Source organism: Semicossyphus pulcher, unplaced genomic scaffold (assembly GCF_022749685.1).
Source record: "Semicossyphus pulcher isolate SPU_LCO1_2020_fin unplaced genomic scaffold, fSemPul1.0.p SCAF_13, whole genome shotgun sequence".
Classification (NCBI taxonomy): Eukaryota; Metazoa; Chordata; class Actinopteri; order Labriformes; family Labridae; genus Semicossyphus; species Semicossyphus pulcher.
Window position 1 is genome coordinate 24622551 of NW_027211637.1, and position 24350 is coordinate 24646900.

The following is a 24350-nucleotide window of genomic DNA, read 5'->3' on the forward strand; positions in this document are numbered from 1 at the left end:
AATGTTATGTACATCATTATCACAATAAGTGTATTTATATGTTTTTCAAACAAGACTGTTAAATTCCTTTGAATATCTTATTTTATAATTGATGGGATCATCATAATCATCCGACCAAGAATGCAATTGATCAACTTGTAAATGTGTCTTATCCATCAGCTGACTTAACATCAAAGAGTTGATAAAGACAACACCCCATTGAAGTCATTCATCACTGTTAACTAAACACAAGTTGCAAAGGAACACATAACACAACACATTTCGACCTTGCTTGCATTTCAAAAATGCATTTTCTTTGTGTTTAACTTGTTGGATTTGAATTTTAAATATAGTGAGATTAACTCTTAAACAGTTGACTGACTGAATGTTTGCATTAATGATACTCAAGTTTAGAGAAGCTCAAGTGAAATTGCTTCATTTTTACAAAGAAGGACATGAGAGGGGCTGTCTTAGACAGTTCAACAGTACGATTAATTGTTAAAATCTTGGATCAACAGTTGCCATACTATTGTCATATACCCCAGATCAACATCCTCTTCAAACACAAACTTAATTCTGTCGATCATCTGGTTTGATGATTGATTTAACCATGTGATTCAGTTATCTTGGAATAAAGGAGATCAACATAAAATTGACTAGTTGAAGAACTTGTCAAACTAATGTAGTTTAAAAATGAAGTACTGCATGACCCACTCTTTATGATTCGTGAAAAGGCACGGTTGAACAATCTCCGTCTGTTTTAAATTAATATTAAGTGAAGGTAATCTCCCACCCAGATCAGGGAAATGATCAAAGAAAGAAGACCTTCAAAATAAAAGACCAAACAGTAAGTCTGACAAAATAGTTGGAAAACAATTAACTGAAGATGATTGCCATGTCCAATACATTAAAAAAAAAATCCACATTTGAGTTATTGTTCAAATTCACACATTTCAGTGCTTCTTGCTTCAAAGACAATGAACAATGAAGCATGGCCAAAGTTAAACCGAAACAATCAGAAACATTTAATAAAAGACACAAAACTTATTTTTGGAAAAAAATTACCAAAATGTTTAAACAACATGAGAGAGACTGACTTTAATAATATGGCAAAATAAACAGAGGTGCATTCATGTCTTCAATCACATAGGCACTGCAGTTTGTGTACAATACAGTACATAGAACTTTATCATAAATTACAAGCCATACCAAAAATAAATGGATACCAAGCAGGAAAGATGACCTGGGAAACATGATGGTAGCCATTGATTTTCGTGTCACATTATAATTTCGAGCAGGCCGCACTCCTGTCCATAGATACTGAATAATGACCAATCCAGTCTGAGATGCTTTTACCCTGCTCTGCATATATAAATGAATATAAAGACAAAAGTTAAATGCACAACTTCTGAGTAACAAGGACCTCAATCCATGTCGTATCTAAAACAAGTTTATCCCCCTTTCGACGAACAGCTGAGAGATGAGTCTTTTTGGTCAGCGAGGTGTCCCTTATGTGTCGGCGTCAATCCTGTGAGCTGCACGGTGGAGACAAGAACAAAGGAGTCAGAAATAGAAGTGTTGGCAGGTAACGTAGCTAAAAAGACGTTCTCCGAGTGCTGATTAAATACGTTCTAAGATACACTGCATCAAACGCATCGACAAAGGTTTAGGGTTTAAGTAAATTCTCCCTGTTGAAACGGGTCCAGGTTAGGCAGCTCAAGAGAATATAGTATCTACCAAAATCATAAAACCTGCACTTAAGGAGCTGAGTGCTAAAGTTAATTTGAGCCAAATCCCTAAAAGGTGGTAGTCACTGTGATGTATACAACGAGAGACTTACATTGCTTTGGTATCCTGAGTGGTTCGGTGTCTCCTGACAGGACTTGATGCATGACTCCGCGGAACTGATACAGCACCTTCAGGCTCTTCTCCTCCCCCACACAGGGGTCGTAGAAGCCAGGGAGTCCTGACTGGAAAGACAACACGAGGTCACGCTGAGTCATCATACAGAAGTTTGAGGACATAGATTTTTAACACTGAGATGCAGTTTCAAACTGTATGTGTACTTCTTCTCAACATGTGCAATACTTCTCTTCTATTGTTACATCAGGTGGTCCATCTGTTCATTCATGCTGTACTCTTTTGCATGTTGTCTGTTGTGTATTTATGATACATTATTCACTTATCTTATTAGTTCTGTACATATTTTTTAGGTTACACTTGTTTACTTACTTATTTTTATATGCCCTTTATTGTAAAGTTGCACTATCCACTGTGCTGCTGTAACACTGTACATTTCCCAGTTGTGGGATGAATAAAGCATTATCTTATCTTACCATCTATATATATTTTATATGTTGGGCAAATACTTTATTTATATTGCATTATTGTATACAATAACATTAAAGAATTTAAGAGTGTCAAACACTTTATTTGCTACATCATGGTTTAAACTAAAATATAAAAAATAGATATCTTTTAAACTCAATATAAAAATTCTATTCATTCAAGATTTAAAATGTGATTATTCATGTCTTTATTATATCTCGGAGTAGTTTAGTTGACAGAGAGTGAGGACAAAATTATTTCTTCATCTGCACTCTCCCTGCCTTATAAAGGAATCATGATATGACAAATTATTATTGTTTAATAAATGCTTGAAACTAGGGATGCACGATTTTATCGGCATGTTATCGGTATCTGCAGATTATGGCCTGAAAATGACATATCGGCATCGGCAGATATGACATTTTTCCGCCGATATTTTCCACCGATAAAACAACGCTTTAATTATGCCTGAATGCTCGATGATTCCCTAAAAAAGCTTGATGTAATGCTATGACATTAACTCGGCGCGAGTGCAGTTTAGCCAAGTGTATGACCTGAACTGTAGACTGGCTTGAGTGATGGCTGTCTCATACGCACGACTCCTCCGCAGGTTGAACGTGCAACAGTTACTTCTGCATATTGGTAAAGGACGTGTCCCTACCGTGCCTACCTAATTCTACGCCTGCAGCCAGACCGATATACAGGTTGGCCGATATTGGTCACACAGATATATCAGTATCGGCTAAATGTTTTTCAATATGTGCCAATCTAAAAACTTTATTTTAAATAACATATAATTAAAAAATTAAATAAATAATAAATAATAAAATGCTTTGGTTGATTAAGATATAGTGTCACTGGTTTGTCCAGCAGAGCGCGCTATGACTCCACTAAAATTGGTTCACGACGTACATATAATTTATATATTCTGTAAAAACGTAATTTGTTTAGAAAGTAGTTGTCCGGGGGGGCGGTTTAGCTCAGCGGTTAAATTGGCGAACATATACAGAGACTATAGACCTTCCCCCGATTCCAACACTATCCACTGTCCTCTCTCTCGGTAAAGGCATAAAAAGCCCAAAAAGTAATCTTTAAAAAAAAGTTGTCTGCATACCATTGCATAGTCATATTATTGCAAAATCGTTAACAGATCTATTTCTCTTTCAGTGGTATATTTTTCCCCTCTAAAATCATGATCTGTATTGGTCTCAAAAATCCCACATCGGTCAGGGCTGAGAAAAGATTTTGAATAAAACGTGGGTTTGGAAATCATGCACTGGATTACATTACTTACCTTTGTGGCCTCAGTTAGGATGAGTTTAGAGTCTTTCACCAGACACTGCAGCGGCACCGTCACATCAATGACCTTTGCCCTCTCGTGTTTCCGACTGTTGTCCGTCACAAACTTGCCATACCAGGCGTTGAGGATAATGAGACCTGGTTTATGAAGCAGCATCGAGGACAAAGGTGTGAATAAACGGGGAAATATTTTGTATGAATGTGTTCCTCAAAGAAAATTTGTCACCAAAATGTTCTGCATAGTTTGATTGAGGATTTAAAATAAATCAAGGACGGCCAAAATAGACAGATTTTTGGATGAATTGATTGATTGATTAAAAGTCCAGCACAGATCCCACCTTCAACCATCGAATAAGTGAAATAATGCATCCCAGCAATTTTAGTCACATATTTTATAATAAGCAGTTTTTGGGACTTGTTTGTTGAAATGTTTTTGCAAGTACGTAACAAAAAGACAGCACATTAAGTTTTAATTGAGAGCTGCATAAACAAATCCATCTGACGTTACATTTCATAGAGTGTAGTCCACCGGATAAAGAAGAGCAGCTGTGTGTCTGTCATTACACGCACAGACACACTGCTATTAACTGTTACTTTACAAGTGCAAAGTCGAGGGGACCTCTGATGATACTAAAATGAAAGCAGCCTCTATAGTGACAGGTGTCATAAGCCAATTATCACTTGAAAAACTTCCCCATGTGAAAATTATACTGTCTGCTGAGAGCCTTTTGTTAGTGCACTTACCAAAAGCAGACTAAAAGCGCCAATTATCACTAGTCGAAACAGAGGCTGGAGGGTTATTAAAAAATCAACTGAACTGCACTTCCCCTTTCAATTGTAACCGTGTTTAATAAAAGCCACCCATATCTCCACAAAATCACTCAAGATAATATCAGTGTCACAAAGGATGTCTTCTAATACAGCTCCAGAAGATCACTAAAATGTGTATTCTGCCTCAGCTTCGGGTTTTTTGGCCGTGCAGACTCTTAATTCATAAGCAGGAGGGAATTTAACAGCAGCGCTACGTGCTCCACAAAGGGAATAGCCTTGTTTCATTTAGGCAGTATATCTTTGAAATAAGCAACATTCAAACATTTTTATCCTTGAATGACTGAAAGCCAGCTCAAAATGTAAGCGACTTCAGAAGCTTAAAGGGATAGTTTGGATCACTAAGTTGTATGAAACACTTGCTAGTAGTGTAGTGGATGCAAAGCTATTAGCTCACTCACAGAGTCCCGTGGTCGGAGTTCTGGCCGGTTCCGAACGTAGAATAAGTAGTTCCGGCGAGATGCCAGGGTCATGACACCAAAAAGTTTTACCCTACATAACAACACACAAGCAATGGTGACAAAATCCTCGTCCTAGGATTATCAATTACAGCGCCCTTTTTTTGGCACTATTTTCTCTTGTATCTCCAGTATCACTACGCCTGCAGCAGGCCGGTTCCTCGGGTGACGTGATTCATCAGCTGTTTCAAAGACAACACGCTGGAATTGGTAACTTGGGAGACGACGTTTGTTGTCACCAAGGAAAATACATGTCTAAATGGGGCGTATTTGTGATTTTCCTGGCTGTAGTGATAAAAACATTCCATGTATTTCATTGTTTTCCTGACACGGATCGTGCCCTTAAGAGAACTTTGGCTTGTTGCAGTCGGTTTGAACATAGGTACCAAGGCGACGAGGGTAAAAAAAACTTGTCCTTACACGTCCAGGACAGAAGAAAATGCACGTTTTGTCGAGCATGGCTGTGCCCGCATCTGACGAAGTTCAGCATCAGTATATTCAGGTTCATACAGTTGTCCCGTTGGATCCGTTGTAAAAGGTAAATCTTCCTCATCTCTTTCATAGTCGGACATGACGCAACGATGACGCAAATCAGTGAGAATCAACGTGAAACAGCTACTAGGTCGGCTTACCTGAGAAACCGGCCTGCTGCAGGCGTAGTGATACTGGATTTGTCAAGAGAGAAAATAGTGCCAAAAAAAGGGTGCATGATTTTGTGTTGAAAATGGATCACCATTGCCTGTGTGTTGTTTTTGTAGGGTAAAACGTTTTGGTGTCATGACCCTGGCATCTCGCCGGAACTACTTTTTCTACATTCTGAACTGGCCAGAACTCTGACCACGGGACTCAGTGAGTGAGCTAATAGCTTCCACTACACTACTAGCAAGTGTTTCATACAACTTAGTGTCTAAAAATATCCGAACCCGTTTATAAAACATTATTCCCATGATAAAGTCATCCCCAAACATTACAGATCTTACCCATTCTAGACTCCTCAGCTTCAATAATCCTGCGCACAGACTCCTGCATGAGCAAAACCTTTGGAGATAAAGAAAAAAGGCAAACAGAGGAAGGGAAAGGAGACGGACACAAACAAAGAGATTATTTCACATCAAATAGATTCAGCTAATGTGTTTCAAAAAGATTAAGCATCTAATCTAATCCCATCTTGTCTGACTAGCGTGGGACTTTTCCTCAACAGTCACCTACGATACCTGCATCTGTTATCTAATCCTGAACCACAATGTCGGATTGGCACCACAGCAACAAGTAAGCCTGTAACACACTCACAGCAGCCTCCGCCTCCTGTTTCTTCTTGGCTATATTAGAGGCCGAGCTCTCTCGCTGCTTCTCCAAGTCTCTGTTGAGTTCAAAGATAAATGGATACATAAAATGAGCTCATAAAAATCTGGCCGTAATAATGCATGCGGTGCTACTTCCAATAACACTTCTCACATAAAACAACCAACTTAAAGTGAAGGTTTTCTTACTCTTCCTTCTGGGCCCGCACGTAGGGCCGGATAATAAGCTGCTGGATGGCGAGGTAGAAAACCAGTGGTCCGACTGTGGCGTAGAATACAGCGCTGGGCAGGAGCTGGTCAGTCAGGTGAATGGGGAAGAAATACGTCTGGCTGGCTCTGTTTAGTCTGCAGACAGAGAGATTGGTTCATTATTGATATATAAACGACCAATAACTGACTGCTAGATTGGCTCTTCCAAGAGATATTTTTGGAAATTTCCATCTGAAATTGGCCGAATACTGTAGTTACATTTTAAGTTCAGAGTATTCCCTCGTCTGCTTAAAGCCATCTGCTAAAAGATGTGCTTGGAAAAGTAAATATACGTCCCATAAACTAGAATGAACAGTACTGTGAAGATTGTGCTGATCGCTCCCTGTGTGAATTTTTCCTTTGATGATTTTCTTTTATACCTCTTTAAGCGGGAAGACTCGCATATAGATGTCTCTTTTCCCATTGCCAGTGGAGTACACTCCCGTCGGTCACTTTACTGCTCTGTCACTCTGTCTGACTTCACAAACGCGCCGGAGACAGGGTTAGTAAACAGTCAAAATGCTACGGTGGTTACATCTTTATTGTATCTATTACTCATTCAGTCTGTTTATCAAACTTGGATCGATGTTCGAGCGCTGCTCGGACAGAGACGGGCGGAATTTGTAGCCGAGATGATGAGGAGTCGCAGAAGTTACAGATGGAGCATAGCATCGCGCTGGAAAGGAGATGGAGATTAGCGTGCCGGCACGCCGATCGAAGCTGAGCCGATAATTACCCGGGTCTACTGCAGAGTCATTTGACCCGGGTCTGAATGCCGATTGTAGCCTTTCCCACACACGTTTTTTGACCAGTGGGAAAGCGGCTTTAGTGTCTGAGATGGAGACAAAATATATTCTGTACATGCTCAAGCTTAAACTCATATCCTAGGACCAATCCTCTGTACTGTCTACATCCTCAAAGTTACCCCACATAAGTGCACACAACTTGGTTGACATGATGTCACGTCTTGATTCCAATGGGATTTCATGTGGAGGGAAAACCCGCTAGAACCTCCATAAAGCAGGAAACTGGAGCAATGAGTCGCGCTTACTTGATCTTGAGGGAGACACCTTGGGGCACTCCCACGCTGACGGTGGCTCCAAGGACGCTGTGCCGGCTGATCTTCCTCTCGGCACCGTACTCTACTACAGTCCCAAAGAAACCTGATCTGTAACATAAGAGACAGAATTGATACACCTCTCTACCTGCAGTCAGAGTTTACGTGGATTTGAGCAGTCAGTTACGATGTCATGTAAAGAGAGCGACACTAAATCAATCCACTTTTGTACCACCAGCAGGAGCTTTAATATAGATTTATGATTTTATTCTACAAATAAGACGTATTTCACTTTGACAGCGTACTTTACTGAGCCCTTAATCTTCGTCTGGTCGTCATCCTGGAACTTGTACTGGTAGCTCATCATCACAAAAGTGTGAGGAATGCCAAGCTGCAGAGACAAAGAGGAAATGATCATTTTGGCACAAACGCTGACAAACAAACGGTTGATATAATGGTGTCACAGGTAACATTAAAGTTAAACATAACTCCTGGCTGCTAACCTGCATTGCGAAGGTGAAATGACTGCTCTTGGTGTCCCTGACTATGCTAGTGTTCATAGACGACTGGATCCCCCATCGCCACTGCAGATAGCCCATAGTGTTCTTGTCTAGGTGACGGGCCAGGACCGTTGTTACCCCTGGACGCACCCCTCGGGATGAAAACTGGAGCCCACACTGGGCTGTCACAAAGCTGGGCGAAAAAAGGAAAAGAAAAATCACCAAGCTGTTCATGTTGACTTTTTAAAAAAAAGCACAGATTTCTCTTGCATTTCAACACATACAATCGAGGTGTCAGGTTGCGGAATATCTTCATTCCAAGTAGAGGTCCCTGGGTGTCTCCAGCACCGAGCTCTACCTGTAAACACAGACGACAGATTAGGTTTTAAATCTTAAAATTACACAGCAAACAGAGAAAGAAAAGAGTGCCATTTATAGAATATGTTATAAGATGGAGAGTGTGTGTGGTGCCCAGTTGGAAATCAGCATACCTCTCCCCATCCCTTAGCTGAGGTGACTCTTCTCAAGGACAAGTTGATCGAGCCCCCTCCATTTCCGTTGTGGGTTGACAAGGAGCCAGACAATATGGCCGTGTCTCTTGTGGTGAGAGGAGCCTGAAGTGGAACAAATAAAACGAGTCCTTTAATAAGAATTAGCACCAAAATCTTACACATGTTGAGTAAACACCACGTCCACCATTACCTCTATGGATTGTGATATGTGCATCTTGTTGATTTCCACATGTGGGACTCCACCTCCCGCCGCTTCCTCAAAGTCCTCCTCATAACGGTCGAAGAGGTCCGTGGCATCTATTCCCACACTTATCGTTCCCTGCGAAACAACAGGTTCAGGAATTGATACTCTGCTCCTTAATGATGCACGCAATAAGACACTAAATGACTCTTGAAGTTAGAGTCTGTTTGAAGCTCGTTATCTTCCCCTGAACATACCTTTGGGTTGGTCCTTTGCTGAAGCCTTCTCTCCTCCCGCTCTTTCTGAAGACGCTCGTACTCTTCTCGGATCTCTGCAGGAGTTCTTCTTCTTTCCACCACCTGGAGTAAGAAGATATGATTTGAATGCACAGCAAAAGGGGGCTTCACAGGCTGCAGAATTATAGTAGGAGAAATTTAGCCAGAACTTTACACTCCCATATATTCTGTCTTTGAAAATATTCATATTGGAGTGTCATATTTGGACAGTGAAGTATGACTTGTTTTGGTTACCACATTTCACGCAGGTGAAACAAAGCGATCCCATAAAGGACTGGCATGTCTCATGTAAAGAATGCAGTGCCAATGCCAAAGCATCATGCTTATGTACAGTATGGTTGACACATGAAGATTAACTGTCTATGTTTTCATAAGTAAGCTATTCTTATGTCAAGACCCAAAAAGTGAATACTGAGAACAACTTATGTGCACATAATTCCTTCTCTTGAAATTTTAATCAGAACACGAATGGCATTTAACAAATGAAATTGGTGTTGCTAGTTTATGTTCAACACAGCTCAAAGTCACATGGTCCATAATAGAAATATGGCTGAAAGACGTCTAAACTACACCGAAATCTTTAGTTGTGTCTCATTTAAAAATATACAGATTTGTTCAACTTTCCAAGCTAAAACAATGTTCCACCTAAGCAATGCTTCTGTAAATGTGTTCCTAAGAGATAGATGTTTAATGATAATATCCTTTCTCTGTAAATCTTGGTTCTAATGAAGCAGCAATCCATGGATGCAAATGCACATCACACGAGCATTACCTTCCTAATGAGAGTAAAAACATTTTACCTCCCATCCTTCGACATCGAGTCCTCGCTTGCCATAGATGTCATAGATAGCTCGTGCCTGGGGGTCACTAAGTACTATAAAGAGACAGACAAGAAATAATATCAGTCATCAGAATTGTTTATGTTTTTAAATACTGTAATGAAAACCATAAAACATTCAAGCCTCGTGTGACGCTCTAAAAGGAGTTGCTCCACGAAGCTTTTCTTACCTTCATAAGCTTCATGTACGAGGTTAAAAAGCTGCTCTGCTTGACGCTTTAGATCAGGGTCCCGGTGTTTGTCTGGGTGATACAGCATGCACAATCGCCTGTATGCCGCCTTCAGCTCATCCTGTGTCGCCTGAAGCGCAGCAATGAAATGGAGAAAATGTGAAAAGTTGCAGGGAAAGTTATCAACAACAAGAAAAACACACGGCATGATATAGTGACAGCAGAACTCCACTTCTACCAACTAAATTTACTCATTATCCAACACTTTTTAGATTTTCATACAGTCTCCCAACCCTGCTAAAATATCTCGCAGCTGATTGAACTGACTTGAAAAACAACTCAGTAAAGAAAGTTGCTGCTGTGACTTAAATTAAGTTTACATTTAGATTGTTATAGATAAACTATGTTGCATTCATCATAGTAAAGAGTACATATTCACCTTCATGTAATTTAGTGTACTATTAAAGCAACATGCTTGAATGAAATCAAAAACAAAATGACCAATACATTACATTGTGTTTCACTGTTTAGGATAATGGGATGGATTTAACATTTCCTAATCGATTCTTCTTCTACTTTTTAAAAGTTTGCACTGTAAACACAAGTTTCCTATATTTTACCAGTAAATGATCACCCACTTTAAAATAAGTAAAACTATATGGAGATTTTAATCTTAGCATATGTAGTCACACTGTAGTACAGTATGTTCATTTTCTTTTTAAAGTTCTCATTTAAATTCAACATAAATTTCTCTGCTTCACAAATAAAAAATTACAAAACCGAAAGAGTCCTATCCCCAAAAATTAGCGTAATCTAATTAAATGTTTCATGATGCAACGCTAAAGAAAAGTTGTAGCATTAGCTAGTTAGCAACTGTGCACAATCCAAGAGATATTTAAGAAACTGAAAATAAGTGGCAGTTTGATCGCAGTAACGTTAGCACCCATATTACCGCTGTAACCCAGAATGATATGTCTTACTTTATCAACTGACAACTCCTGATAGTAAAGTCGTAACCCAACAACCTGTTGTATGTCTTGAAAGTATCCAGCCGAGGAGTCACAGCACTGAAATCAATGTCGAGGGTCACAGGCTAGCTACCTAGCTAACGTTACATGTGATTTTACGAGCAATGGTTAAAGATCAGGCAGAGAAAGTTCACAGAATAACTGCTACATGCAGCCGCACAAACATCTACACAGATCACAACTGCATAATGTACCTCTCTTCTGACATTAAGCAGGGAATAATAATCATCATTTAGGATCTCATCATCGTCCAAGGCAGACGCCATGTTTACACCCGGTCATCTCTTCTTCGTGTCATTTACGTAGCTCAAAGAGTTCTACGCGCACTCTGTCGCCCCCTTGTGTTTCGGATGAACGACTACACAACAACTGTTTACATGTGCTTGTTGACGTTATCTTTTCATCTTAAAGTTTAAAATTAACCATTGTTTATCGTTTTGGGCCATGGAATGAGGAATTGGGCGTAAATTCCTTAAAGATAATCGACTTGTTTCCATGTAAAGTTTGTAAAAAAAAGTGACATCTTCATAATGAAGGATCATTTTAAATTATTTTAATCTTTTACTCATTATCCTATTCTTTACTAAGATTATAATCAGTATGTTCAAATGATAAAACATCTAGATCAGTTGAATTCCCATTTAGAAAAACCCTCATTTCAATAGTGCTAATTTCTCCAATATCAAAGTAAACGTTGAAGTCCGGTAGTTTATGCCTAATTCTAAAGGGATATTTTCTGCATCCTATGCACCTAGGAACAGTTAGGCGTTGGGTGAGAGAATAACTTCACTACATTAGGTCTTTCATTAGGTCATGATCACTTTCTTTGCAATAACAAGCCGTTCGTTGACTGCACAAGGCGCACGAGCTGCAGCTGCAGCAGAGGAGCTGTCCTTTCAGCACCACCATCTCACACTATACACTCTATTTCAGCACCGAGGGCCACCAGCCTGATAATATAAACTGAAGGCTGTCTTTAAGTGCTGTACTTGACGCGAGTGCCAAAAGCAAAGTCTATTAAGCACAATGATCTGTAATTAGATTGCCTGTAGTCATTAAGCGAAGTAGCCATACAATTGTCAGAGCCTATGTAGCTGCTGCGCCATCATGATGGAAGTTGAAAACCTTGACAGCATCGTGGATTGAATTTTAAAGTGACTGTATTAGCGGTGGTCTTTGAATCCCCTCAGTACTGTTTAGATGGACTAATGCACCAACCAGCCCCTAATGGTCGCATCATGGTGTCACTGTGTGAAATCAGTTAGACGTGTCTGTAACAAACAAGTCCACTGGCTTTCAAATTTAAACTGACATGTGGACACTTGATTGATAGACTGTGCACACTGTCACTTACTCTTTGATCTGTCTTATATGTTTCTGTTTTTAAAAAGCTGTATTTCCCCAGGACTTACTGAGAAGTACAGCTGATTCTAAGCTGATTGCAGTAAACATAGGATGAATAAAAGAAGCATACTTTATTAAGTGTAAAGGATAATTATGCCAACAATTTTGCAGAGGGGTCTAAAAATGCAGCCTATGAAAGAATAAACCTCATTTATCAGATTAGATCAGTAGAGATATGTTTTAATAAGTACTAAAGGTCATTAAATAGATAACCTAGCCTGATGTTAAAGCACAATACGATAATTAAAGACATTTTTTGTCACCCAGGACGGATATTGTTTATTCAATGTTAAACAACTTTGGTAAGACGGCTCAAAGACAAAGATTTAATTTCCACAATCTTATTTTGTATTAGGCACACCAGCTGAGGCTTAATTGAGTTCTTTTTAACATAATAAAGCGTCACCATATTTTATAAAAAAGCGTCATGCCAGAGCTGCGGCGCCTCTGAGCTGTTTTTAAAAAATTCAGTGTGGAAAAAAAAACAAAAAACACGGCTGGTGGTGTCAAGGTGAGGGGAGATGTGTTTTTCATCCCGGAGCCTCTCTGTCAGTCACCGCCTCACAGCCAATGGTAAGTTCGCCTCGGCCGGACCGACTCGCCGCTTGCTCCTCCAGTCCCTCCTCGTGCTGTCCTCACCGTGCACGCGCGTGGTACCCACGGTCGTGAGGAGGAGGAGGATGTTGCGCGTGAAGGGGAAATGGCTGCCGAAAACAAGCCGGAAGGTAAGAGAAATATAATGGGATTAATTTTACTAGTATGACCGCTGTGTGATTTTAGAACAGTTGTAACTCTGTGCGGAGACGACACATGCGCGAGGACAAGTGGAGAAATTTTCGGTGTAGAAAACGGCTCCGCTATTTTCCTCCGAATAGGCAGCTAAAACGTGGAGACATCACCTAGCCAGCTAATATTAGCTTGCATTCTAGCCAGCTACTATTCCCATCGTAGCCCACATTTAAAGCACGCCACGGGGACAAACAGTCAGCGTGGTTAAAGTGACGCGTTTACCGTTTATTTTGCTCGGGATTCTTGTCACACCAAACGCCATTCAAGTTGTTAACAACACGGCTAAGTTAATGACAACATGTCATTGGCATCGACTAACTTCTTCCCTTATTACCCAGCTTTAAAAAGCGGCGTGGTTGTGATAGTTTATGTGTCATTCGGCTCTGTTTTGTAAGCGCTATTTGCAGCTTGTTTTGAGGTCATTCTGAGAATAATTCAGACATCTGTTTGAAAATGTATTAGTCTAGTTTTTTTTTTTTCGTCTTTTCATTCCGAGAGGGTCGCTCAGTTCCCCCTCGAAGCGCGAGAATTTTCTCTTTGCCATTCAGCGTATAGTGTTTGCGAGTCAGAAGTGATGTAATACTCTCCAAATGAGCGGATATTATGTTTTCCAATTATACCACTTGGCCTATATTTGGTGTGAGACACAGGGCATGAAAACGTTGTAATGCCCGCTCCGTTTGCAATGCCCTATCGCACTTGAAATGAAATGCCATCACAGCAGAGGAAACAGGGAGGATGGAGAGTAGGATTTCCAGCAGCCTGCACATTACACTACTTTACACATAGGGACAAAATAATGACTTTTTCACCCCCCTCTCGTCTTATTTCTTACGGCTCACTAACTTAAAATGGAACGCACTCACTTATTTCCTGTTTAGTGGGATTTTTTTTTTTACTGCAAATTATTGCATAAGAGATCTGTTCTCATCCACATATGCCCATGGATTTTTTGGGTGAGTAAATAAACAATGCATTTATGAATATTAAGATATGTCAGTTTTAAAGGGACTCGTTTTTCTGTGCAGCTAAGAGCCAGACTGGATGATTTATGTTTTTACAACCTCTGTTCTACATTTGAGGGGAGGCTGTTCTCAGATTATGCAAATAGAAAGCGACGTCAAACTGTATTTTATAGAATCTTCTGGAAAATGCTTACGCTTCTTAAAGTTATGTGCATGCTTATTGAATGTTCCTGTTTGTATTCATGTGACAGTTTGTGTTTTTGGCCAACTTTTAATAAACTAAAGTGAGTAAGATAAGTCAATAGGTTCTTAGCTTTTCCCCCTAAACTTGTGGTATTTTTATTTATTTATATTTACCTAAAGTGTAGAAGCAACAGAGTCAACGTAGACTTACAAAATAGCAGCATAATATGAGAGACATAAACATGTCCACGTTAATCCTTGGGTCCAGCTGCTTCTGAGCTGTTCAACATATCGTTGCAGCCCTCTAAACAGAGTCAGACTTTGATGTCAGTAACCTCAAACGTGCGCTCTTTCTGATGCAGAATTACTTCAACGTTTCAAATGAGTGTAAACAAATTGCTTCTGTCCATGTGAGGGGACACGATAAAAGAATTCAGTTGTTTGGATGTCAGTGTGCCAACCACCAAGCAGAGTCCCACCAGGGGGTGCTATTGAGCTACACAACCTCACTTCCTATATGAAGGATGTGTCTGTGCCTATGACAAAAAAATGAAGACATCTGGTTTTATGATAGTAATGACTTCACCGTGGATGTAAAGTCCTAATGTATTCATCTACATAGCTGAACTCAACAAATAGGCTCCGGTTGTAAATGTGGATGTCTCACCGACGCAGGGAGCTCTCGCTGAAAAACCCTGACTTGAAAGTCCCTTTGCTGAGCAGGTTAAGTTATTTTCAGTGTTCCTATGAGGCCGGTCAGTGGAAAAAGGAGGAGGAGGAGCAAAGGGACCATAGAAAGAGAGGAGAGAGAGAGAGAGCGCTTCATACTTTCTTATAAATGTGATGTCGTCTTGTGCAAACCCGGCCGGCCCTTAAAGCTTTCACACAGAGCTGTCATGCCGAATCTGTACTCCTGCGGGCAGTTTTTCTTACTTTTGGTTGTAAAATAATATAAGAACATGCTTTTTAAATGTGCATCACTGCTACACCAAATATCCTGGGTAGCCACAGAGCGAGCCGAGCAGTGTTTCCTTAACCTTTTGTCCTTGTGGTATGCGGGCAGTGCTGATCTCTCTGAGTTGTTTGGCAGGTCTTATGATGGCCCATAACAACTGAGGGTTACATCTTGTGTTAAACCCAGGGGCCACGACCCAGTCGCACTCAGTGGTGTAATGTTTACATCCCGGGGTATTTCTACCCAGCCTAAATGATTGTCAGGGCCCTTGAGGGTATTTTTTTTCCTTCACACCCATAAAAAGCACTCTGGGTCCGTTACTTTAAGTACAAGGCCTGGAGGGCACTGAGGAGACAGGCTTGATACGTCTTACACCGAGTCTGCTCGGGATAAAACTACAGCCGATGGTCTTACGAGTCTACAAGAGCAGATAGTCGTAAAAGTGTTGCTGTACGAGAGACAAATTTGTGAGATGAAGTGAGAAATTTTGAAGCTGCAGTTGTAACACTTTTTGTGATGTTGGGATTCAACAGAAAAGGGAACTGTGTTTAAGTTAATCTCTGGAGCGGAAAATCGGTAGTTTCAGAGGCTTAGAATAAGAGTGCAGCATATTTACAATCATTTACAATAAGAAGACGCCAGGGCAGTGACGTAGGGATAGTTCAGTGACAGATAAAACTCACACAGGTGTTAAATAAACTACGAGCTACGCTCACAACAGAAGCAGTCAAAGGTTGTTTTCTAACATGAAGTGAATTTGGCCGGTAGCCTCGGCTGTGCAGGGAGAACTATTCCCCCTTTCATTTTTTTCTGAGCGGGCGCAGCTTAAAAAACAAGTTTCATGATGTTATCATTTCACTCAAAGTTCAGGGTGAAGCGGCAGCAAAACATCAAGTAAACACGCAGTCAGCCATTAACTTACAAAAGTGCTTGTGCAGCAATGGTATAAATATTTCTCGGCCGTTTTGTAAAGAAGGATGAATTTAACCTCCTCGTGGTGTCGGCCCGCTCGCTCTCCCAGTTTTGTGTTGAATCAGGCCCAAGATTTTTTTACTTCCCAGCATTTGAATTGAATCCTTGAGGTCTGGATGGATGAGACCCAGGTCGGGTTTGTGGTAGCTGAGATGTAACACTTTTACAGACTTCCTCTGACTGATTGTATTGATTCATTCGGGTTACCGTTGATAAAATAGGAGTGTTATTGACCTACATCAAAGCAGGCCGGAGCCACAGTGACCCTTGTCGTTTTTCTCATAGACACAAATATAAAATCAAATCAGAACTTTAAAAATACATTATTTTGATTTATTAATATATTATTATAAGCATCATATTTCCCCCCACAGCTCTTGTATGTTTAAATGTATTTGAATAAACACTCAGTGGCCACTTCATTAGGTACACCTGTACAATCTAATGCAGCTCAATATGACAGCTCGAGAGAGAGTCGGACGTGTGTAAATTCAATGATGTTTATTACTGAGGCCGTAGTTAAAGGTGGTGTTGCACTGAAGTAAACTATACTGAGATGTGTCTAATTTTTTGTCCTCCCTGTTTACACACACGAGGGGGCCAGAGAATTAGAAACACCAGTATACAGCAGCTCAGAACAGCCCCACCGCCAATTATGACCTTGACGCTGAAACATCCCTGAATTAACACCTCTGTGAGAGCTTACCCTGCACATTACAGCCAACATGAAAGCAACTCTTATGTCTGAGCTGGTGTATTGGGTTGCATTAGATTCTTTCAGGTGTACCTAATGAAGTGGCCGGCGAGTGTGTTGCCTGCCCTCTGTTGATGTTGTTGCATGGGGACTTTGCTTAGCAATCACAGGCTGCGAGAATGCTTCTTTTCCTCGATTGTCTCTACTTTTCTCTTTGCCTCCTGAAGGACTGAAGAAAGTTCGTAATCCGGATCGAATGTACAGATCAGCAGTGTGTTATGCTGGCCACGGTCCACCTAAGAGTATCAGTGATGACACAGAGACGAACAGTAAGAGTCAGTTATTAATACTGCATTGCTGCTCCGAGAGGCCACTCGCTGGCCAATCTATTATTCATTCATCGATTCATTTATTTACTTCTTGATTTCATCCGTCCCCCATGCCCCCCCCTCAACCCCCTCTTCCCCTCCTTTTTCCCTTCTTTTATTCTCCTCCAACACAACACCTCCTGCGGCTGCTCTGTTGATTGAAGTGTCTGCTTTACGGGATCACGCTGTCAATAGCTGAAGTGTTGTCGTTAACTAAGAGTGATTGTTTCAGGTTGAGGCCAGGGGATCAGGACCTGAGCAGACCCTCAGAGGGAAAGCTTACATTCTGAGCCATCAATTATGGCCTCTGTACTCGCCCTTTTTCTGCCGCCTGCTCCCAAACCTGCATTTAATCGGTGGAAAAATCAACAAAAGTTATCAATATGGCTCTAAAATCTTAAATTAAATGCCTTAAAAAGTTGTCCCATCTGATGTTTGCCTCTCATTACACCCGTGCTCTATGAGAACTGTAGACGAGGGGCAGAGAACAAAGACGGCACAGCATCATAGCTGACTTTTAAAAACCAGCTTTCTGCGGGGATTGCTTCAGTGCACTTACCAGTCTGCGTGCAAGCGCTGCTCTCTGTCACAACCCAAACAAAAATCAGTCAGAAATATAGGTCAAACTCTTGATTTTGTTTGCCGGGGATTTTTCATTCCTCTTTTAGCCTTTGGAAAAAAAAGAAGTGTCCCGCGTAAAGCAGATTGTTTCTCAGCAGAAAGGAGCCTTCATTGTTAATAAAAGCACCAGCCTCTTCACTGCTGTTGATCTAGACTTGAGCCCGGGTAATTAAGTGTGCTCATGTTTTGTCATTTCTAAACAGAGAGCCTGAAATCACCCCCTAACCTCTTGTTAGACTCCTCACTCGATATTTGTCACAGTGAGAGCTCTTCTGCACCAAATCCTTTTGTTATTTTTTAAAAAACGAGAGTGTGTTTTAGAGATTTAATAGCAGGCGAGCGCTCGTGCAGATCCATGAAACAGGGACGCACGCTGTAGAAGGGACATTGTTGATAGATTCCCCCTCATGTGTGACAGCTGTGACTGACAATACGTTTTGCCAGTCTTGCTATTTCCCCTCATGTTATTGCGTGGTATTACAGTATCCTGTACCCGTGTCAGACACCCTGTTTAATGCGTTCAGCCTGGAGCTTTTTTCCGCCTCGCCAGGACACTCTGTAGCAGAATACAGCAGCTCTCACCCCCCCCCCCCCCCAAAAAAAACAGCAGGTAAACCATTGATCTGAGCAATCGTCTGAGTAATTGTGGGAGTAGTTATGACACAGAAGGAAGGGCTTTGTTTGTGTGCATGTGTAAGCGAAAGGGAGGAAGAAGTGAAAGAGAACAGGAGCCGGGGAGAGAGAGGGAGTGAGGGGGAGAGACCTCACCTCTGCTCTCCTTGAGATGGGATTTTTATGGATGGCTGAGCTCGGTGAGGGCTGAGAACACATAAAGAGTCATTTTCAGTTTGTTGCAGGCAGTTAACCGTGTGTGCATGTTTGTTGAACTTCCAGTAATAGGCCCAGGCTTTTTTTTTTTTCTTTCTCAGCTGTTTGACTTTTTGACAGTCTTCCCTTATTATGCTTTACTATTATTACAGCGTGGTGCCAGAGTGAGTCCAGGGTGTAGCTGTTCTGTGGAAAGTAAACAAAGATTTCCTCAACCCTGTCTCCTTAAAATATTACATTTGTTTATTACTGAACTGCTTCCTAATTATGTTGTGGTGACAACTTAATTGCTGCACGATCAGGTCACAGACTTAAATTTTTAGAGTGATTCAAACACGACATTTTGCTCCACGCTGGCTGGCAAAAACTCGTTTAGGGCGTGCGAAGTGCAAGGTGCCACACCGGAGTCCAGCAACTCGGCCCTGTCAGTCAAAGCTGGTGTTCTCTCTAATCGATAGAAGCAGTAATATTTGAAATTGGCGCCACAGCTGTGGAGAAAGTTGTACAAACAGCTCGTGGTTTCGCCCGTTCTACATTCCTACAACACCCAGCATGCATTGCGTCCCTCCCTCTGAAAGGAACGGCCCAGCGAGAGATGTTGGAGTGAAATACGACTGTTTTCGCTGCAGGCAATGGCTCGGAGCGATACAGAATCCGAAATACGACGGATATCTTCAGGTCTGCAGTCTACATTTCAAACCTGACGATTTTGAACGAGACATGACATCGGAGGCGGGCGTCCTGGATTGAGGAAGTGTAGTTTAGCGAGCTCCCTGGCCTCTGCCAGATGTTTTACGTAGTCAGGCGGAGGTTTTCCAGGGCCCATTGGAGAAACGGATAGCGTCCTCCAAAGGCACAGAGCCAAATTGCATTTTTTCCCCTACCATAATAGCATTAGCTCTCCATAATAGCATGATAGCACTGAGGTTGAAAATCGGCGAACTGGCCCTTTAAGATAATTGAAAGATGCTGGTTTTGGTTTCATGTCTCAGTCACTACTAACCAGTCTTAGTGACACATCAGGTGTACAGGCTGACCTCTGCCACCGCGCACATGATGCATATTATTTGCTCACACTGCTTTAGAAACGATCTCCGTCCTGCGAGAGTTAGTGTCATTTAAATATCTCGCATTAAGGATCTTTGTAATGCTTCTCACAGGGAGGAAAAACACCCTTTGCAACTTCTACAACAGCTGCTGTGTGAGCTGCAGGTCAAACGCTCATCCTCGATGCTATCGCTAGAAGCTGTGTTATGTTCCTCTTGTTGTAGTTTCGTTGTAACGTAGCAACACCACAGTGAAGTTCAGTAAGACTTTTTTTCGCTCGTGGGCGGTTAGTAATTTCACTGTATGGAAGAGTGTTATCGAACAGGCTATAGGCCAAATGATAAAGATAATTGGTTTCCCAGTCCTGCACTAACACGCGGCTATTTTAAGTCTCCGCCTCTACACGTCCCCTTCAGGAGCCTTCAGGCTGTGGGGATACCGGCGCTCGGACTGTGGGCCGGTCGTTGCTATTACTGCCGGGGAAATTTGACACTGCTTTTATTGTACTGTGTTGTAATAAAGCTCAGCTCAGGATCTCCCACAAGAGACTTTGGTCTAATCAAATGCTGCGCTCACTAGTGCCCAAATAGTCCGTCTTCCTTGTAGGTGCAATATGAAATTAATATTAAACAAGGGCTGTGCAAGTTTTTGGATGTTTTGAGCATCTTGAAACGAGTGATTTTGACCCATTTTTAAAAGAGAAATGAGGCAAAATGTAATGGAATTGCTTATATGGTGCCATTTGTGTAAAAAAACATGTTAAACTAATTACATAAGGCAGTTTTTGAATGATTAATGTTGCTTTAAAAATGCTAAATGAGCCTGGAAGTCATGACATTTGGCTGCAGATGATTTGTGACGTTCGCTCGAATCTTGGAAGCTTAGCTGAATCACAGGAAGATGTCCTCAAATTAAGGCTGCAGGGGCGATATATCGCATTACTGTAAATCCAACTGCACCAGCCTCCCTCCCCCCCTTCACCTTCTTCTTCCATTCCTCACCACCTGAGTGATCGCTTTTAATTGACAGCGGGACATCAGGTCATCGCTGCGCCTTTCCTGTCTGCGAGTTCAGCTCCAGATTTAACCACATCCTGCTTCTCTTTATTCATCCGTCACCATCTCGTCACTTTCACCGCGTTAACCTGCTGCTGCACCTTTGCCTTTGCCTGAGTCCACTCTGTCGCTGCGCTGCTTTGACGTCTCTGCCTCCTATGGATCTGCTTATTATACTTAGCGCATGTCACATCCCACACACTCACACAGTCTAGATCTATTCCTCATCATGTCTGTGCATTTCACCGACTGTAATTTCACATCCATTTTAAGGAAGCTGCACGCCTTCTCTCGAATCCCCTGCTGATGCAAGTACAATGATTTAAATATAACAAGTGATGTTGTACTGTGTCTGTGACTGCATAAGTGAATGAGTGTTATTCTCTCCATAAAAAAAACAGGGATTAAGCGATCAAAATATCCGTTGCTTCTTCAAAAGTTAGATGTGGAGCAGACGTCGCTCGTTAGTTGCAGGGAGTGAAACACATGAGGGTGAGTGCTGTTGGAACAATGCTGCTCAAATAAGCTGAATATAAACACACTCACCATAGTGGGAAGTATGCAAAAAAGGCAATTACTCCATGATTTTAAAGTGATGGACTGCTGACCATCATTAGAGCAGAATTTTGATGCACCACAGCGAGCTCTCTTTTGCATACGTTCAAAGCGTTACACCTTTTTTTTAATCATACAGCGTCACACGCTATCATTGCTAACTTGTTGCTGTGCTACAATATATAGATGAAGCAGTGTTTTTCCCCTGGTAGCTTTACATTTCTCACCCCAGTAGATGAAATATGCCTGAGCTAAGCTCATTTGGCTAACAGAGCTAATTTTGGAGCTAACCTCTTAGGGGCATTTTCTGTCCGGCCCAGTGGATGGCCGTCATCCAACCTAATGATAACAGACATTGCCATGGGCCTAATTCACTTTCGCAGCACTTCTTACTGGACGGACACAAGAGCCAAATATTTATCCACAAGACTGCCTGTTCCTCTGTGATTCAGCCCCCTCATGTTTCAGGTACAGCTCCTGTTACACTGCTCCTCACATCCTTAAGCCATATTAGCCACTGAACTGTTGTGGAAAATGCATTCAAACTGTTACTTTGGATATGCACCGCCAGCAGCGATTTGTTGAATGATCTATAGCCAAAACATTAGCTTGCAATTTCTCCACAATGTGGGCACAGATTAAAAAGAAAAACTGTCACTCCCAGAGCGCTCTGAGACAGAGACGGAAGAGAGAGGGTTTTGCGTTCAGGGCTCAGATATTGATTAAAGATTTGTTTTTGTCAGCCTTTCCAGTCTCATGACCCTCGCTCTCGTCTCTAGGGTGGGGCTGGAGCAAGCCAGCATGACAGATACCCTTAAATTCGGCCCAAGTGTTTGCTTAGCAGCCAGGATCAGTGATAATCCAAACATCAGCACACAGAAATATATATCTTTATATCCATTGGACGGAGGAGTCGTGAATTATAAAGAGGCATGCACAGGCTGCCTTCGTTCTGCACGCAAATGACCAGTGATGGCAGCATGGAAGCTGCAGACCTGTAGCCTCTGCATTGAGCACAGCCCCTCTCCTTGTTTAGCCTTTTGTATGTGAGCTCGCTCATCAAGACCGAGAATGTAATTGGCTCCAGCGTGCCAGCTCAGCTCAGCACATCCTCTCATGTAACAAGCTCTTGTATCAGCCTGTCTTGCACTTTAGTGTTTTACAACCAAATAGTAGTTTTCTGTGTATCCCTTTCTTGGCTAATGTACAAGCAGTCATTAAGCCTGCTGTTTGGACTCCAAAATACATATTAAAGCGTACAAGGGAGTCCGCGGGAAATGCAAAGAAGAGCAGTTCCTCTAACGCTTTGATTAGCTTAAAAAAGGAGCTACATTTACATTTTCAAAGCCAAATTTTTGCAGGTAATTTGTTGTTTATACTCTGATTAAATCAGACTGTTTTAATAGGAAGAGCTCGTCTATATTCTGGAAACCATTTCCAGAAGTTGTATCCAAGCTGCTCCCCTGTGGGTTGCTTTTAACTGATGCACATGATGTGGATTTCCATGCCACAGTGGACAGATCTTAAATTACTGAGAAATACCTCCTTGGATTGCTCACAGTGCTGGAAGGAGCAGCGGACATGCAGCGGCTCAAACATTATTAGTGTAGATAAATAGCAGCTGAAAGAACAAAACCGTTTAGAGTTATGAGAGTGTAACGTCGTAGAAAAGAAACCTCAGCACTCGACAGCGGTTATGTTGAGTCCAACCTTTGTGTTCTTTGAGAGGCTCGTAAGTAATGTTCTTGTGGTAAAACAAGGCCCCTCTTACGTTCGACAAGGACTCCCAGATTAGAGAAGGCCAAGTCTGAACATCTGAAAAATAAGTGCCACATCTAAAACACATGCTTTATTTAACAGCACAGAGCTCAGTGCACTGTTTGAAACATGACAGCAGTTAGCCCTGCGCTTCAAAGAGACACAGTCGTCCATATGTGAGCTGGATGACACACAGTAGCTCTCTGTATAATCTGATGGTAATGTACTATATGCTGCCTCTAATGCATGCACACCATTTGTATAGAAGCTGACAGCTCCTTGGTTTGTAATCCTTTTTTCCCTCTACATAGTTTAGTGTTAATTAGCAGTTAAGATTAACATCCACACCAGCCTGTTATGAAAAATTAATCATTTAATCACATTAGAAAAAATAGATGCTACACTGAGAGTTTGTTTTGTTGTTAATGCTGCAAACACCAGGACAGTATTCATTGCACAGATCCTCCAACAATTCCATGACTTTTCTAGGAGGTCTAGATCTATGTAATTGTCTGACTCCGCCCAAATGCACACACTTATTTGATTGATTGTCTACAAGCCAATCACAGTCGTCCATGTCTTATAAAATGGACTGCAGTGAGGCCACGCCCCTTTATCAAGCAGGTGGTGCCGACCATGAGGCAAAGAGGAAGCGTAAGGATCGTTTTTATCTACTCATTATGTTCTTAAATAACATTATATTTGTTTGAAATGTATTTAAACTAAACATGCAATCTTATGTTACTTATATATATTCAAAATGGCAAAAACAAAATGTCTTAAGGGCTTAATTTTAATTTTAACTGGGTGCTAAAACGCTTTAGATTAGTCGGCTTAATTTGGATATTGTAACATTTCATACGTGTGTGTGTTAGAAGGCTTAAATAACTACATATATGTACAGTAATTATATTAGGTATTTGTTTGTAAATCCTGTGCACTCATTGACTGTCTGCGTCCGTGATTTACAGACATCAACAAACACTTGGCTTGTTCCCTGGCGACGCTCTGCCAGGCCTGTACGGCAGCCATATTCATTTCTTGCTTGTTTTGGGGCCTTTTTGCCTTCAGTCTGGTCTCCAGCAAGTGAAACACATGCTCAGTTGGACTGAGGTCAGGTGACTCACTTGGC

At 41.4% G+C, this 24350-nt stretch overlaps 2 protein-coding genes across 4 annotated transcripts in view; one reads left to right on the forward strand and one right to left on the reverse strand.

The window, feature by feature from the left end:
* Positions 1-1074: 1074 nt before the first annotated feature.
* dnajc11a (DnaJ (Hsp40) homolog, subfamily C, member 11a) lies at positions 1075-11290 on the reverse strand. Its single transcript, XM_069660324.1, has 16 exons — positions 11219-11290; positions 9997-10126; positions 9789-9862; positions 8950-9051; positions 8702-8830; positions 8491-8613; positions 8284-8357; positions 8003-8192; positions 7805-7890; positions 7494-7610; positions 6383-6538; positions 6183-6252; positions 5873-5930; positions 3602-3744; positions 1820-1949; positions 1075-1514 (listed from the first exon to the last, which is right to left on the reverse strand). Exons 1-16 carry the CDS (start codon positions 11288-11290, stop codon positions 1489-1491), a joined length of 1680 nt encoding a protein of 559 aa, XP_069516425.1. The 3' UTR covers positions 1075-1488.
* Positions 11291-13029: 1739 nt separating this feature from the next.
* camta1a (calmodulin binding transcription activator 1a) overlaps positions 13030-24350 on the forward strand; it is a 335172-nt gene continuing 323851 nt past the window's right edge. For all 3 annotated transcript variants that reach the window (XM_069659849.1, XM_069659850.1, XM_069659851.1), the window contains exons 1-2: positions 13030-13153; positions 17214-17315. In XM_069659849.1, coding sequence (XP_069515950.1) covers positions 13129-13153; positions 17214-17315 — 127 coding nt within the window. In that variant the 5' untranslated portion in view covers positions 13030-13128. The remainder of the gene's footprint in view (positions 13154-17213; positions 17316-24350) is intronic.

Bases quoted from the DNA above. Each gene is read 5' to 3' on its own strand.
- dnajc11a (XM_069660324.1), bottom strand. From the start codon at position 11,290: ATGGCGTCTGCCTTGGACGATGATGAGATCCTAAATGATGATTATTAT. The intron at 8,358-8,490 runs GTATGCTGATTT...CTGTGTTTACAG, and splicing joins CAGCTAAGGGATGGGGAGAG to GTAGAGCTCGGTGCTGGAGA. The intron at 3,745-5,872 runs GTAAGATCTGTA...TTCATAAACCAG, and splicing joins AGCTGAGGAGTCTAGAATGG to GTCTCATTATCCTCAACGCC.